The sequence below is a fragment of the Leguminivora glycinivorella genome, chromosome 24, assembly GCF_023078275.1.
Source record: "Leguminivora glycinivorella isolate SPB_JAAS2020 chromosome 24, LegGlyc_1.1, whole genome shotgun sequence".
Lineage (NCBI taxonomy): Eukaryota > Metazoa > Arthropoda > Insecta > Lepidoptera > Tortricidae > Leguminivora > Leguminivora glycinivorella.
Window position 1 is genome coordinate 11,093,300 of NC_062994.1, and position 16,629 is coordinate 11,109,928.

Sequence of the window (16,629 nt, forward strand, 5' to 3'; positions counted from 1 at the left end):
TATTTAAGTGATTAAGGTTTTTATCCTGCGGTATCGAACGAGTTATAAGATGTCGCGTAGTCGATCTCGTAGTAGTTCGCGAAATGGCTCACGCGTTCGTTCACGGCACCGATTGCAATCTGGCTCGCGGGAGCGCGATAATCCGCGTACTAGGCGTTCTAGATCGCGTTACCGTCGTGATTACTCGCGTGTTCGATCACGTTACCGGTCGCGAAGTGTGCATCATAGTAGGACGTCGCCGTCTTGTCGGTATTCGCGTAGCAGGTCTCCATACGATCGCTATAGGCCTGTGAGACGTTCACAGAGTAGTTCTCATTCTCACGCTGGAAGCAGTCATCGTGCACGTAGGCGCGGACGATCCGAAAGTAAATCACCTCAGATACGTTATCGGGAACGCGTTTCAAGAAAGTCACATTCTCGCGCAGCTGTTAACCCACCGTCTGGGGTTGGTTCTAATACAAGGCGATCGTTCACACCTCTGCCGTCTGCGCCCGATAATGCTAATGTACCACAGATTAATGCGGATCGCGATACTACACTTGATTCGAGTACGATCGGGGCATCTCAACTCGCTCAGGCTCTCGTAGAAGCAATTAAATCCGTACAGCCCGTGAGGTCGCATAAATATTTTGTCTCTAATTTCGACCCCAGTATTCATAATATTAATTCTTGGTGCGAAGAAGTAGAACGCGCTCGGGAAGCAAACGACTGGAGCGATTACGAATGTTTGTCTCGCGTTGCTGGGTGCCTGAAAGGGGATGCTAAGGTGTGGCTAACGGAATGGGTAACGAACGACCGCACGTGGTCCAATTTCAAAACGGAATTCGTACCTTTGTGCCCAACTAAGTTGGATTTCGCGAATATTTTATTCGATGCCATGAAAACTACTTCAGATTCTTATTCGACTTACTCCGAATACGCGCGCCGTACGCTATTACGATTGAAGGTGGTGCAGGGCCTGAGTGATGAGTTAAGGACGAATATTGTTGTCCGTGGAATTGACAATCCTCAATTGCGTGCTACGGCGGCAAATGCGTCTTTAACTGCTGACAACTTAGTGTCATTCTTGTCAATTTACGTTAAGCCTAGTCGCAACCAAAATAACCGTTCTCAGAATTCCTCTGCTACAAACGGCAAACGATTTTCCCAGAATCGCAATGAGCCTCAATGCTATAATTGTAATTTAAGGGGACACTTAAGTCGTAACTGCACTAAAACGCCTAACCAGCCCTCAAGTACGGCCTCTCCTTCAGAACCAGATGCTCAAGCGAATAAAAATAAAAATAGTTGTACCTTCTGTAAAAAACCCGGACATATCGAAAGTGACTGTTTCGCGAAAGCACGTTCTGAATCACGAAGTCAATAGAGCGTCAACTTGTGTATCCTGAAATCACTTTAGAAGCTGATTTGGCAATCATGCCTTCTTGTTACAGGAGCACTCCAGTGATAGTCGGTATCGGTCGTGTCGAGTCGGGTCGGGTCGGATATTCATAATCGCGAATGTATGTTAGGACAAATCAAAAACAATGTTTAATCTGTGAACCCGAATGGTCAAACTGTTGATTACTGTTGATTGATAAAATTAATGACCGATGACGTGACACCTCTTCAAACTTGTTTGTTTGATCTATGCCTTGCTTTTACTCAGGCGGGTTTTCCTACCAATCCTCGGAAGCGCTCTTTCCTCGCCACAGAGGTTGAATATTTGGGTAGGTTGGTAAGTCAGGGTCAGGTGAAGCCGAGCCCTCGTAAGGTAGAAGATTTTGCCAAAACTTCTCCACCGCAAAACGTAAAGCAAGTACGTAATTTCTTGGCCCTGCTGGATATTTCCTTAGGTATATGTGGGGTTATTCAACTAAGGTTTTGCATCGCTTAGCAATCAAGAAGGGTGCAAACTTCATCTAGGGACCCCAGCAAGACAAGGCGCGGCAAGAGGTGGCCCGATATGCAGATGCTGAAAATTCCAGCTGCTACACTGCGACAGGTGAAGAACAAGACTGCTGTGCTACATCCCCAAGGGTCATCGGCCGAACCTTGTGTGTTTTACGATGCACACGAGCACATCGGAGCCAATAAGTCTACAGGAAAACTGGATTCTGGCATGCGCGGGCCATACAAGGTGGTGGACATCTTGCCCAGCGGACGCTACGGGTTGACACTCAGTGGCAGCCGAGGGTAGAAGACGCAAGCTGCATCACAATACATGGTGCCTTGGTGTGGCGAGTGGTGCCCCGAGACGTGCGCTGCATTTTTCAGTGGTAAGCATTGCAGTTTATCATGTAAGGCGTTCGTCGCCTAAACACCATGCGTTCGTCGCTGGTCTTGCTCATTCGTCGAGCCTATCCGTTCGTCGGATTGCCCGATATTACGTAAGGCGTTCGTCGCCTAAACACCATGCGTTCGTCGCTGGTCTTGCTCGTTCGTCGAGCCTATCCGTTCGTCGGATTGCCCGATATCAGTTAAGGCGTTCGTCGCCTAAACACCATGCGTTCGTCGCTGGTCTTGCTCGTTCGTCGAGCCTATCCGTTCGTCGGATTGCCCGATATCACGTAAGGCGTTCGTCGCCTACACACCCTGCGTTCGTCGCTGGTCTTGTCGCGACCAACGCGAAACTATAGAGCCCCAAGAATATTCCCCTGCGGCAACACTGGCGGCGCCCTCTGGGTGGAGCCATAGTAAGTATCTCAAAGTTGTCAAACTACGTGCCACGTAGACATTCCACGAGGCGCGAGAAACGCGCCAGTACTTAAAAGTGTAACACACAGTGAAGTGATCCACGTGCTATCCAGATATTGCAGAGACGACTAAAGCTAAGTATTTATTTATACTTAGTGGCTCACAGTGGTGTAATGGTATCTCTTACAATTGTTTCCATATCTAACTAAAGGCTATTACCTCGATTATCTTAGTAACAGACAAGGCGCACTAAAGGTGCCACTAGGTGCCGAGTTGTCTATCTAAATAGTAAGTATGGTACTCAATCCTGGAAGACTAGTTCTCCAGAGGCGCAAGCAGACAAGGCACGCTAAAGGTGCCGGTAAGTGACAGGTAGACACACTTAGAATAAGCATGCATGCTCAATCATGGTGAGACCGCGGCGTGCTCGGCTCAGCCCGGGGGTCGAGGTCGCCGGGGGTCGAGGGGCACGTCGGCGGCGTACCTGGCTCAGCCCGGGGGTCGAGGTCGCCGGGGGTCGAGAGGTACGTCGACGGCTCACTGTTCTCAATCCTGGTAAGACTAGATCGCCAGAGGGTGAGGTGCAAGTCCACGGCGTGCTCGGCTCAGCCCGGGGTCGAGGTCGCCGGGGGTCGAGGGGCACGTCGGCGGCGTACCTGGCTCAGCCCGGAAAGACGAGGTCGCCGGGGGTCGAGAGGTACGCCGACGGCCCTCACTGTTATCAATCCTGGAAGACGAGTTCTCCAGAAGAGTCGGTATGATAGGTACGAGGGTGTTGACAGTTCAGCACGTCCTCACACCCGCCGAGCTCCAGACAGACGTGCCGTAGTGTGGCGGTACGTCTCGACTATCCACTTGGGCGTGTAGGCGTCCGAGGAAGATGTATTTGGTGTACCCTGTCTGGTTGAATAAGATCAATCCTTAGTATGAGTAGTATGACGATGATGTATGTTCTAAGGGACGGTTGTTAGGAGAATACCATATTCATGAGCACTTAAAACCCACAGATCACGGAGTGACAATCAGCCGCCGTAACATAAAGGCAAGCGAAGCAGATCAGAGGCTCACCTGGCCCCGAGAAGGTTGGGACAGCGTGAGCGTGGATGAGGAATCATCTATAGAAATGTCAGGTATGTATACCATGCATTCTGTTTGGTGGTCAGTATATATATTGACCACACACACACAAATAAGTTGCCATCCTTCTCCTTTACGGACTCGTAAAAGTACCGTAGGCGGCTAGGAGAGGGGTGGCGACAATGGTGGTTAGTGCTGGGATTGAACAGATATAGAATCAAGGCATAACCTAAAATGAATGCAAGGTATACTATCCTAACATTAAACGTATTATTCTAAGAAAAATAACATGTGTGTGTCAATAGTAACAAAAATTGCAAGATTTGTACTTTAAGTACACGTGCGGAATCATATAATTACAGGGTCTGGTTCAACATCAATTTTGGCTCATTTAGTTATGAAAGTTACTTCAAGAGCTCAATAAGTGAAGACTTTTAAGAATAAAGTAATTTCATTGACTGTGTAATACGGCAGGATATGAGAAAATACATCATGGCGTACTCTCTCGGCTAAAGGATGGTTTACTTACTTATAAGATACATTTTATTCCCCGTATAAGAAAAAAGGCTCAATTGTTATAAATAATGTTTAAAAAATAAAAGTATGAAGATTTCAGTATTCGTCCGAATTTATGAAATTAAAAATTCATTATTCAAAAATAAAAGGTCATGTTATTGAACAAAGTTGCTTCAGTTGCTTCCGGGATACGTCACGAATACGTCTCTGATTGGCCAAAAGCGAAACATGGCGGCCATCGCGCCATCGCGGCGGCCATAGCACGAAGTAGTGTTGCTACAGTTACAGTAAGAAGATTACCCGAAATGTCGGGAGAAAATTACGACTCGAAAGGATTAACCGGATAACTTCAGTGAAGAGAAGAAATTATTTTACAAACGGATTCGACTTGGAAGGCAGTAATGAGAATTTTCTTATAAGATGAATGTGTAATTAAGTCAAACGGTCATACTGAACTGTGTATAGATATAAGTCGGTAAGAATTTTGTCTTTGTGTTCGTAATTATATTGGATTGATTAGTATATAAGCTAGAAGATCTTTTCAGGGATAAGAGGAGAAGCACTAGCCTATGGTATACTGCAGGTATATCTTATAAGTCTTATAAGACAAGCGTAAATAAGAAGGGGCAGAGGAATTTTCCGCTTTGAATTTTACTTGATACATGTCTGTTAAACTTAATTAGAATTAAGATTTTAGTATTAAGTATTTGTATAAAAATAATAACGATGCATCTAAAAGGACCGAAGAAGAAACAAGTTACGGTTAGTTTACTCGTCAAATATGTCAGAAATCAGGGAGTTCTGACTAAGGCTGGCATCACTAATTCCCGTAGAGAATACGCTTTAGTTTGAAACTTTGTTCACGGAGTAAAAGCTACAACAGCGCTGGTTCCCAAGAAGTTTGCATCCAGTTTATAGGTAAGATGCAGTTGTTTTGTACAATTTCAAGTGCTTTATAGAAGAATTAAATTGGTGAATGAGTACGATTATTGAAAATATGTGTATTTTACGTCATAGGAAGACAAAAACACGAACCGGCCTCCGTGAACCATCACGGACTCGACACATACCACCGGATTAGACGAGAAAAGAGAAAAGAAATTCCTCGGTAAGTTTTTAAATAACTACTTCGTCATCACATGAAGTTTGTTCAAAGAAAAACCAATCGTCAGCTAATTTGCCGTAAAGTTAGCGAAAACGACCTCGTGGTTTTTGCAAAGAAACATGGCGTGTTTAAAGTTCTAAAGTAGAAATAAAGTTAGTTAAGTAAGAATATTACAGTCAATATTCAAGTTTTAACATCCGTATTACGTTTTATTAGAGATATCTTGAATATTTTGACATTGTACTTGTTATTGGCGAAGATTAACTTGGATGAAGAAATGTATTTGCAGCGGAGTCAAAATGGCGAATTCTAGTATTCTTTAAAAGTTTAGAGAAGCTTTTAACATCGTGAGATATTATGTTATGCATATCTCGCATATTTTTCCTGAACTCACAATGTTGTTTACTTATTCCTTAAAGAACTTTGAGAAAGTTTTTTTATGTTGATTGTGTGTATATGTGAATTAACATCTTCTTTACAGGTTTAGTATAAGAAGTGAATTTGTGTCAATAGTGTTCGTTAAAATACGTCATACAAATTAAATACAAAAATAAAACAAATGAGTAAGCTGAATGAGTGAAAGTGACAGTGCAAAGTTATATTATAGTTACCTGCGTGTAAACGTCAACGTTACTGACAAGCACTGATAAGAAGTGATAAGTCTTAACATAAATTTGAGTTCAATAACATGTCTGTGTGTATGTTATGTTTACAGATATTCCAATTTTCTTTAGTGATATTCAATTTAAAGTGAAATAATTTAAATTTGGAAATAAAAGAACTCATTAATTAAATTAATTTTAAAGTGGAAGTATTAAAGTTTCAAATAAGAGTCCTCATAAATTAAATTAAATTTTAATCTTTTGTTACTTTTAACTATTGAGTGTTGTTTTCCATAATAAGAATAGATTAATAAAAAATAAACAATTCCTCATTTCTAGTAGCATTCTAAAATAATTAAAGAAAATGTCAGAAACCTATCCTTGTGAAGGATAATTAAATAGACTTTTCCCAATAAGAGTTTTAATAAAAGATACTAGTTTATAGTATATATTTCTGTACCTTCCAGGACAAGATGGACGAGATTCTCTTAATCAGACTTCGAATCACCAGTGAAAAAATTGGTGCTGAATTGGAAACAATACCCAGTACGGTTCGGTCAGAAAACATAGGACAGGCTCAGGTCGTCTATAACAGACTGCAAGCTGCAGTGAATAGGCTCAACGCTAATTTATCAGAATACTTTTGTTTAGCTACAACTCCTGCATCAGATGAAATTTTCTTGATTAGTGGCCAGCAGCTTTTAGCAGAAGAGACTTTAGCAGAACTCAAGGCGAAGATCGACCAAGTCACCGTATCCCGTGAGACCCAGGAAAAGCCGCCTGAAGTGAATTCCTCTTGTCGACTACCGAAACTCCAACTACAGGTTTATAACGGGGATGTGCTTTCCTGGTGCGAATTTTGGGATAGTTTTAGCAGCAATATCGACTCAAGAAACTTACCTGATGTAGACAAGCTGTCTTATCTTAAAACTTCAGTGACGGGTGATGCTAAGAAAGCTATTGATGGCCTGCCTACCACTAACGGAAACTATAAGATAGCGGTCACTCTACTAAAGGAACGTTTTGGCAAGAAAGCTCATCTGATTGATGCCCACTATGCTACATTATACAAAATCGAAGCGGCAAAAAGCAGCGCAGAAGATTGTAGAAGAACTTTCAACGAGGTGGAGCGCAATCTTAAAATCCTAGAGTCTCTTGGCGAAAACACCAACCACAACCATCTTCGTTTCATGATTTTGGAGAAATTTCCTTCGGATTTAATATACGAAATAAAGTTGAAAATTCAGAATGAGTCCACACAAGAACTCCGGGAACAATTGAATAAAATTATCACTGCAAAGGAAGATGCAGAGAGAATTGCTGGAAGGAAACGATCACATGAGGTAGATGACAGCACTGTCGGTACCCTGCATGTGAACGCAAAGCGTGCGAAGAGAATGCATCATTTCCAACAGGGAAATAATACCTCAAATACTCAACATTATCAAGGAAGTACTAATAGAAAAGGACTAAATAGAAAAGGAAAATTTCAAAGGGCCAATGAACCCAAAAAAGGAAGCAAACCGAGCGTATCTAATGTTGCAACATCTGCTAACAGATCTGCAACTGTTAACCCAAAGGAAAAAGGGAAAATCTTAGGTTGTATATTCTGCAACGGCAAACACCGCAATTATACGTGCCAGGACGCTTCTACTTTAGAGGAAAGAAAGAAGCGGTTGACCGGAAGATGCTTTATATGCTTTAGGAAGAATCATCTTGTAAAGGACTGTAGGGAAAACTGGACTTGTAGACTTTGCCCAGGAAAGGAAAGGCACAACATGGCCTTATGCCCTTCAAATTTTCCGAAGGATCCCAAAACAAAGAAACAGTCTTGACTATTTCAGAAAGAGGAATCACCACTCTACAGACAGCTGTTGTTTATGCTAACCCCTTAGGTGATAAGAATAATGTATTGTGTAAATACCGTTTAATTTTAGACCCAGGGTCTCAACGTTCTTATGTCACATTTCAAGCGGCCAAGGAGTTGAAGCTTCCAGTCGAAGAAGAAAGTCTCTTGACAATTTTCACCTTCGGTGAAGATCCTCCGAAGGAAATACATAGTCCTATAGTGATTCTACAGTTAGTAACTAGAACAAATAAGAAGATAGTTATACAAGCTAACTGTGTCCAACGCATTTCAAGAGGATTCATCCCAAATGTCAAGTTACGGGGCGTACCCGAGTCTTATGTACTGGCGGATGATGGTTCTGTAAGCGGACAGGTGCAGATTCTAATCGGAAACGACTACTACTTTAACATTATTTATGAAACTAAGATACAACTAGATAGTAACTTGTTTCTAGTGGATTCTGCCCTTGGATGGATAGTCAGTGGCAAGACGGAACCACAGCTTGAAGAGGAATCATATGTAGTGACTTATGCTCAAACTTGTATTGAAACGAAGCTTCATCAACCAGATTCACCTCTTTGTGATGGAGACATTAAAAACCTTTGGGAATTGGAATGTATAGGAATTTGTGATTCACCTAAAGCAACAAGAGAAGAAGAAGCTATTAAAAATTTTAATGAAACTACAGTAAAAATTAACAATAGATACACGGTAAGCTGGCCATGGATAACTTATCCGCCTGACTTACCTAATAACTTTGGAATCGCCTTTGGGCGTCTGTCAAGTTTACTGAAGCGCATGGACCAAGAAACCTTAATGTCATACGACGATACATTTAAACAACAATTAGCTAAGGGTATAATAGAAGTCGTACCCACATCAGGAACGTCAACTGGTAACGCTATTCACTACCTACCCTTCCATGGAGTACGTCATCGAGGAAAACCTATGCGAATCGTGTATGATGCTAGTTCCAAGAGTAACAAGAACACCAAGAGTCTGAACGAGTGCTTATACAGAGGACCACTCATGCTTGAAGACCTTACAGGGTTACTCATCAAATTCAGGACACATCACATAGGATTGACGTCCGACATAGAAAAGGCGTTTTTACAGATGGCATTACACGAGAAGGATCGTGACGTTACCAGATTCTTATGGCTTAAAGATACCTCTAAACCAGTATCTCAGGATAACCTACTTTACCTAAGATTCTGCAGAGTTCCATTCGGCGTGATATCTTCACCGTTTCTACTGAATGCGACTATTAAAGAACATTTAAATAATGCAGAAGATCAGCATGTCAGGCAGAAAGCGAATGACATATACGTAGACAACTTTGTTTCAGGCTGTAGTACTACAGCTGAAGCAATAGAGCTTTACAAAAGTTTGAAAGGATCTTTTCAAGATATTTCAATGTCACTCAGGGATTGGAGTTCTAACTCCGAAGAATTCATGAAGATGGTCCCTGATACATGTAAAGAAAACAAGATAAAAGTACTTGGCTTAGAGTGGGACATAAAAAAGGACACCCTCCAGCTGAAGCCCAACCTCCAAGAGGAAGCAGTCACAAAAAGAGGAATACTGAAGACTATCGCATCAATTTATGACCCGTGCGGTTACGCGGCACCTCATACATTATCAGCTAAACTTTTTCTGCAAGGACTTTGGAAGGCCGGAGTATCTTGGGACTCACCATTATCAAGCGAGCTAACAGAAGAGTGGAACATCATCCGACAGAACCTAGAAGTCATAGGAAAGGTATCGGTGGATAGATGTTACATGAAGACACCAACGGAAGCGAATTACCAACTGCACTGCTTCACAGATGCTTCACTACAAGCCTACGCAGCATCGGTGTTTCTAGTCTGTGGCTCGAAGAAAAGCTTTATCATGGGTAAATCCCGTCTGATACCAACCAAGGATCAAGATAACCTCAAGATACCCCGTCTAGAACTTCTGGGAGTACTGATAGGCTGTAGACTGATGAAGTTCGTCCTTAAGTTTCTGCAACAGAAAATAGTAAGACAAGTCTTATGGACCGATAGTCAGATTGTCATCGAATGGTGTAAGTCTAACAAACTACTTCCTCCCTTCGTTGCCAGACGAGTAGAAGAAATCAAGACAAACAAAGACCTGGAGATAAGATATCTACCATCAAGCTTGAACCCAGCAGATGTAGGCACAAGACCCCTTCGTGCAGAGGAGGATAAGGAGAAATGGCTGAATGGTCCGCAGTTTATAACAGAAGATCCACAGAAATGGCCAACCACATCCGGCAGTGAGCCAACCAGTTCTCTTCTGACAGGGGAGGGTCTTGGGTTCCAAGAAGACATAGAGATGGTCGATAAAGAAGATCCAGTTGTTAATGTCAACCCGATGAAAACGGAGGAAATTATAACACCAAATGAAGTGATAGGAAATAATCAGTCAACAGACGACAAGCTTCATAAATTAAAAGAAATTCAAGCTAAATATTTTCCTCTAGAGGTAGAAGGAAAAGAAACCAATCTAAGTCGAAACTTAGGAGTATTCAAGGACATTGATGACCTATTGAGATGCAAAGGTCGTATGAAAAACGCAAACTGGTCGTTCGACAAACGATACCCTATACTCATACCAAAAGAGTCAGATTTCACGAAGGAAATTATAATGAAAACTCATCAAGAGAACAAACATGTAGGTGTCAGCCACACGCTTGATAAAATAAGAGAAATGTATTGGATTCCTCAAGGAAGAAGTAAAGTCCAACGGATATTAAAGGGATGCCCTGAATGTATGAAACATGATGGAGGACCTTATAGACTACCAGAAACCCCTGCTCTTCCTAAAGAGAGAGTCAATTACAGCTCTCCTTTTACGTACGTTGGAACAGACTACCTGGGACCACTTCTAGTTAACAACGGGAATGGCAGTTGTAAAAGATGGATTAGCCTTTATACATGTTTAGCGGTAAGAGCCATTCACCTGGAAGTGGTAAAGGATCTAACAGCGGAAGAAGGTCTTCTGGCCTTAAAAAGGATGATATCAGCGAGAGGCGTGCCTACCTTAATTACATCTGACAACGCAGCTCATTACAAGTTACTTTCTGAAATTCTTCAAGACCCATATTGCATAGAAAAGGAGATTAAATGGAAATTCATACCGCAATTAGCCCCATGGCATGGAGGATTTTACGAAAGGTTGATTGGCTTAACCAAGAATTGTATGAAGAAAACCTTACAAAAACACTTATTGAATGACAGCCAGCTGGCAACAACAGTTAAGGAAATAGAAGCAGTACTTAACACAAGACCTTTAACCTACGTGGATTCAGAACCTGACCACGTATTAAAACCCTCAGACTTTCTTACCATGGGAAAATGTATCGTAATGGAAACGTCGAGCATGGATCCTATTACGTCACATGGGACAGTAACCAAAGACAATCTAATTAAAGGTTGGAAGAAAGCGCTCATCATTCTACGAGAATTCAAAGAGATGTTTGAGAACAGGTATCTCCTAAATTTGAGAGAAAGATACTCCCATCATCCTAAGGAGCCTAGAGTGACTTCAAAATTAACGCCAAAAATAGGTCAGATAGTGCAAATAAAAGGCGACACGAAGAATAGGATCAATTGGAAAGTTGGGAAAATAGTATCTTTAAAGGAAGGCGCCGATGGTTTATGTAGAGTAGCCACGGTCCAAGTAGGAGATACAATATATACAAGATCTATCGCGCATCTCTACCCGTTAGAGATCGAAGATGGAGAGGAACAGTGTAAACAAACGTCACATGAAGAAAGCGTAGAAGAATCTGTACAGGTTCCTGACGTCCCACATCCAACAAGAAGGGACGACGTGATGAAAGAATCCACTAACGACGTTCTTAAGACTTCTGAGCAGAAATCTTATCAATTAACAGAATTAAACGAGTCAGAAGAAATACCGTCTGATTCAGTCTTATTAGAGCCTGCATCTAGTCAGTTACACGAGCCTGAGCCTAAGTCCATACCCGAACCAGACCCACTCGCAGTCAAAGACATGACGTTCTGCGAGAACACTGATCCTGAAACGCACCACCTAGAGAACATCGCGTCGGCTGAACATCACGACGAGTCCAGACCTAAGAGAGCAGCGGCGCTTCGTGCTCTTGAGAAGATTAAGGAGTGGACCAGCAACTTAGTCGCAGTTTTGCTGCCTGTAGTGGGGAGTGTCGCGACCAACGCGAAACTATAGAGCCCCAAGAATATTCCCCTGCGGCAACACTGGCGGCGCCCTCTGGGTGGAGCCATAGTAAGTATCTCAAAGTTGTCAAACTACGTGCCACGTAGACATTCCACGAGGCGCGAGAAACGCGCCAGTACTTAAAAGTGTAACACACAGTGAAGTGATCCACGTGCTATCCAGATATTGCAGAGACGACTAAAGCTAAGTATTTATTTATACTTAGTGGCTCACAGTGGTGTAATGGTATCTCTTACAATTGTTTCCATATCTAACTAAAGGCTATTACCTCGATTATCTTAGTAACAGACAAGGCGCACTAAAGGTGCCACTAGGTGCCGAGTTGTCTATCTAAATAGTAAGTATGGTACTCAATCCTGGAAGACTAGTTCTCCAGAGGCGCAAGCAGACAAGGCACGCTAAAGGTGCCGGTAAGTGACAGGTAGACACACTTAGAATAAGCATGCATGCTCAATCATGGTGAGACCGCGGCGTGCTCGGCTCAGCCCGGGGGTCGAGGTCGCCGGGGGTCGAGGGGCACGTCGGCGGCGTACCTGGCTCAGCCCGGGGGTCGAGGTCGCCGGGGGTCGAGAGGTACGTCGACGGCTCACTGTTCTCAATCCTGGTAAGACTAGATCGCCAGAGGGTGAGGTGCAAGTCCACGGCGTGCTCGGCTCAGCCCGGGGGTCGAGGTCGCCGGGGGTCGAGGGGCACGTCGGCGGCGTACCTGGCTCAGCCCGGAAAGACGAGGTCGCCGGGGTCGAGAGGTACGCCGACGGCCCTCACTGTTATCAATCCTGGAAGACGAGTTCTCCAGAAGAGTCGGTATGATAGGTACGAGGGTGTTGACAGTTCAGCACGTCCTCACACCCGCCGAGCTCCAGACAGACGTGCCGTAGTGTGGCGGTACGTCTCGACTATCCACTTGGGCGTGTAGGCGTCCGAGGAAGATGTATTTGGTGTACCCTGTCTGGTTGAATAAGATCAATCCTTAGTATGAGTAGTATGACGATGATGTATGTTCTAAGGGACGGTTGTTAGGAGAATACCATATTCATGAGCACTTAAAACCCACAGATCACGGAGTGACAATCAGCCGCCGTAACATAAAGGCAAGCGAAGCAGATCAGAGGCTCACCTGGCCCCGAGAAGGTTGGGACAGCGTGAGCGTGGATGAGGAATCATCTATAGAAATGTCAGGTATGTATACCATGCATTCTGTTTGGTGGTCAGTATATATATTGACCACACACACACAAATAAGTTGCCATCCTTCTCCTTTACGGACTCGTAAAAGTACCGTAGGCGGCTAGGAGAGGGGTGGCGACAGGTCTTGCTCGTTCTTCGAGCCTATCCGTTCGTCGGAGTGCCCGAATCGGCATACATATTGCATTCAGGGATACCACAGCTGATGAGACCGATGACTGCCCAGATGAAGCTGTGATAGACCTCGCACCTGAAGCCGGTACGAGCTGCTCAGAACCAGCCGCGCTCCAGCGTCGCTCATCGGACGGCACCACTAGCCCTTGCGAGCCCGGCATGGGCCTAGTACCAGTCCCTCAGCCATCTCCTGCGAGCACCGCAGGCTCCGTCGATGAAACCCAGGAGGTCGTGGACGACCTCTAGTCAGGAGAAGCCGTGTTGGCAACACCAAGCCTATCCCTGCTACCGCGACTATCATAGTTCATAAAAACCGTTGAAAACCGTTGCTCGACACATTTTGCCTTCGGCCGCCGTCGTGTTTGCGTGAGCTATTTTGTACTTACTGTGCCATTTTTCGATTTTGTGTCGTTAGGTATTAATGCGAGCTAATTGTATGCGATTTGTTCCTTTCGTAAATGAATAAAAGTAAAATGTGATTTGTTGTTTAAATCCTTGTTTTCGTTCTAAAATCTGCCTGTTAAGGATTGTAGCTTTAAAAATATATTAAAAATAATTTCGCCTGGCAACATTATGCAAAAAAGTAAAAAAAAATATATAACCGTCGATTCACTTCCTCTTTTCCCATGTCGTCTCGAGGAGCATGTCGCGCTAACCTTTTCGAAATTAAAGTAAAATATAATATACTCGTGAAAAATCGTGTGTGAGTTTGTGGAAGGCTGATCGATTGAAGAAGCACGTCGCCTGTTCCATTTTCGGTGTCTGAGCTGGTTAAGGTAACTCGGATTCAAGGTAAGTCTGGACGAGCCGAGATTCGAGGAGCCTGGCCAGCCACCGCCGACTGCTGCATCGTCGCCTACAGCCGAACAAGGTGAGTGCTTCCCACAATTGACCCAGCCTATCTTAAATTCCCTAATTTCTTGTCGTGTCGTTCGTGTCGTTAAGCTATAAAATTAATCGAATACAGTCCACATATATAATTTAAAGATATCGAAGTAAAATAATCCCCTACATTTTTTGTTCCCTCGACCGGATAATTGTAAAGTGACCGTGGTTAATTTTCGATTTAAAACCCTTTCATTATTAGTTAAATTGTTCGTTGTGAAATCATAAAAACATTGGAGGGTAAGATTAGAAACACTTGGCTTGGGCGTTTTTCCATTAGTTAAGAAGGTGCGTGTTCATACTGTGCATAGACTAAAATTTGTTTCGAGTTTCGATTTAGTGAATGTCTGAACGCAACCATAACTGTCATCGCTGTTGTGTCAAAGTGAAAAGTAAACATAACCTCAATTGATTCCTTACATAAATTAAATTTATATTAAATAGTTTACTAGAGTAACATGGCAACGGAAAGTTTTGATAAAAACCGTGTAGGGCGGGATTACGCCTTTGTGCGGATGGAGTTTATTCATAGCAGTTGCGACTTAAAAGGTTATTGTTTGAGTGACGTGATCAGGCTGGAAGTGGAATTTCACGCCTTTCAAATTGATTTATTGACGGCGACTGCAGCTGGTGACCGTAAAAGCGAGCTGGAAATATCGGCGCAGTTCGAAAAAATGGTAAAATCTATAAAAATACGTTTATCGGAAACAGGACCCACCGTGTTAAAGACCAATGAAAATACGACTTCAAGTGCTAAATTGCCTAAAATAACTATAGTTCCCTTTGACTCTAAAATTGAAAATTGGGTATCGTTTATTCAGATTTTCGACTCACTAGTTCATAGGAAAAGTATACCTGCAGTTGAAAAGCTTCACTATTTGTTATCAAGTGTGACCGGGTATGCCTTCGATTTGATAAAAAATTACCCATTGTGTGACGAAAATTACATGATCGCGTACAACACACTTAAGGAGCATTTTGATAAAAAAAGAATAATTGCTAGTCTGTTTTATGAAAAAATATTAAACTGTGAGGTGGCAAGATCTAAAATTCCTTCTGAATTAGTGAGAATTTGTCGAACTTTTAAAGAAAATATTGAAATTTTGTCAAAGTATAAATTACCCGACAGGAATTTTATGCTATTCCATTCATTGTGGTCTAAATTGGACGCTAGCACAAAAGAAGCTTTTGAGCTTCAACTTAATTCAACCACGGAGATTCCTAGTTATGAAGAATTAATGTTGTTTATCGAAAAGCGGAGCCAAGCATTAGAAAACAGTCTCGGTAAGTCATTAACGGTTAGTAGTAAACCAGTGTCGAATAAGCCCGTGCTTAATAAAGTTAAATCTTCATTTCTTGTTCCACCAGTGAATAATGTGAGTTACTGTGTTATATGTGCCACACCAGGGCACACATTTGAGCATTGTTCAAAATTTTTGGAATTGCGGCCAATGGATAGGTTCGCCCAAGTTAAGGAAAAGAAACTTTGTATAATGTGTTGTAGGCCATCCCATTCAGTTAAGAATTGCAAGTCCTCGGTGTCTTGTGGCGTTTGTAAACATAGACACCATACATTATTGCACTTTGATAAGGAGTTGGAACCGTCCACTCGGCAAACTCAAGTGACATTGACTGTCCATAATGCAAATGCACCAAGCCTGTTCTCGACGGCTATTGTAATGATAAAAAATAAATATAACCATTTAGTACCAATTCGTATGCTAATGGATAATGCTTCGGCATGTAATTTTGTTACATTAGAGTGCGCTCGAAAACTAGGAATACCAATTAAAGTTAACTCACCATCGGTGAACGGTGTCGGTCTAGCGTCAACGGACACTTTTGGAATTGTCGATTGTGAGATAGCCCCGGCAAATGGGGACTCATCTTGCACATTTTCGTTTGAAGCGTATGTGCTTCCTAAGATCTGCCCTGATATGCCACGGGAGCCACTTAATGTGTCGTCCTGGATGCATCTAAAGGATTTAGATCTCGCTGATCCATATTTTCATAAGTCTGGACCAATAGACATGTTGGTTAGTGTCAACCTTTTTGCTGCGGCATTACAGTCTGGTGTTGTCAAGGGCAACCCAGATGAGCCCATAGCCGTCCGCACGGTGTTTGGCTGGTTGGTGATGGGTGAGTGCCCTAGAGACATTAACACTTATCGTTCTCGTTGTTCTAAGGGGTCCGGAGGTGATATGGAGAGGTGTTTTCTCGTGTCGAGTCTTTCATTAGACAACAGCATCAAACGCTTCTGGGAGTTGGAAGGCTTTGATCTGCCTAAAAATATCGTTTTGTCGAAATCGGAATTGTCGTGTGAAAACCAAATG

The 16,629-nt window shown here is 42.9% G+C and overlaps 1 protein-coding gene and 1 long non-coding RNA gene across 3 annotated transcripts; both read left to right on the forward strand.

The window, feature by feature from the left end:
* The first annotated feature begins 5,146 nt into the window (after window positions 1-5,146).
* Window positions 5,147-6,614, forward strand: LOC125238637. The gene is made up of 3 exons (XR_007178457.1): window positions 5,147-5,187; window positions 5,287-5,377; window positions 6,444-6,614. It is a non-coding gene; the product is annotated as an uncharacterized LOC125238637 (long non-coding RNA).
* Window positions 6,615-6,628: 14 nt separating this feature from the next.
* LOC125238636 lies at window positions 6,629-13,345 on the forward strand. Of its 2 annotated transcripts, XM_048146002.1 has the most exons (4): window positions 6,629-7,068; window positions 8,085-8,088; window positions 8,547-12,100; window positions 13,109-13,345. In XM_048146002.1, exons 1-3 carry the CDS (start codon window positions 7,024-7,026, stop codon window positions 12,041-12,043), a joined length of 3,546 nt encoding a protein of 1,181 aa, XP_048001959.1. In that variant the 5' UTR covers window positions 6,629-7,023; the 3' UTR covers window positions 12,044-12,100; window positions 13,109-13,345. The 2 variants fall into 2 exon arrangements, with proteins under 2 accessions (XP_048001959.1, XP_048001958.1); XM_048146001.1 differs by lacking the exon at window positions 6,629-7,068 and having other exon boundaries at window positions 7,769-12,100.
* The last annotated feature ends 3,284 nt before the right edge of the window (window positions 13,346-16,629 follow it).

Bases quoted from the DNA above. Each gene is read 5' to 3' on its own strand.
- LOC125238636 (XM_048146002.1), top strand. From the start codon at position 7,024: ATGCCCACTATGCTACATTATACAAAATCGAAGCGGCAAAAAGCA.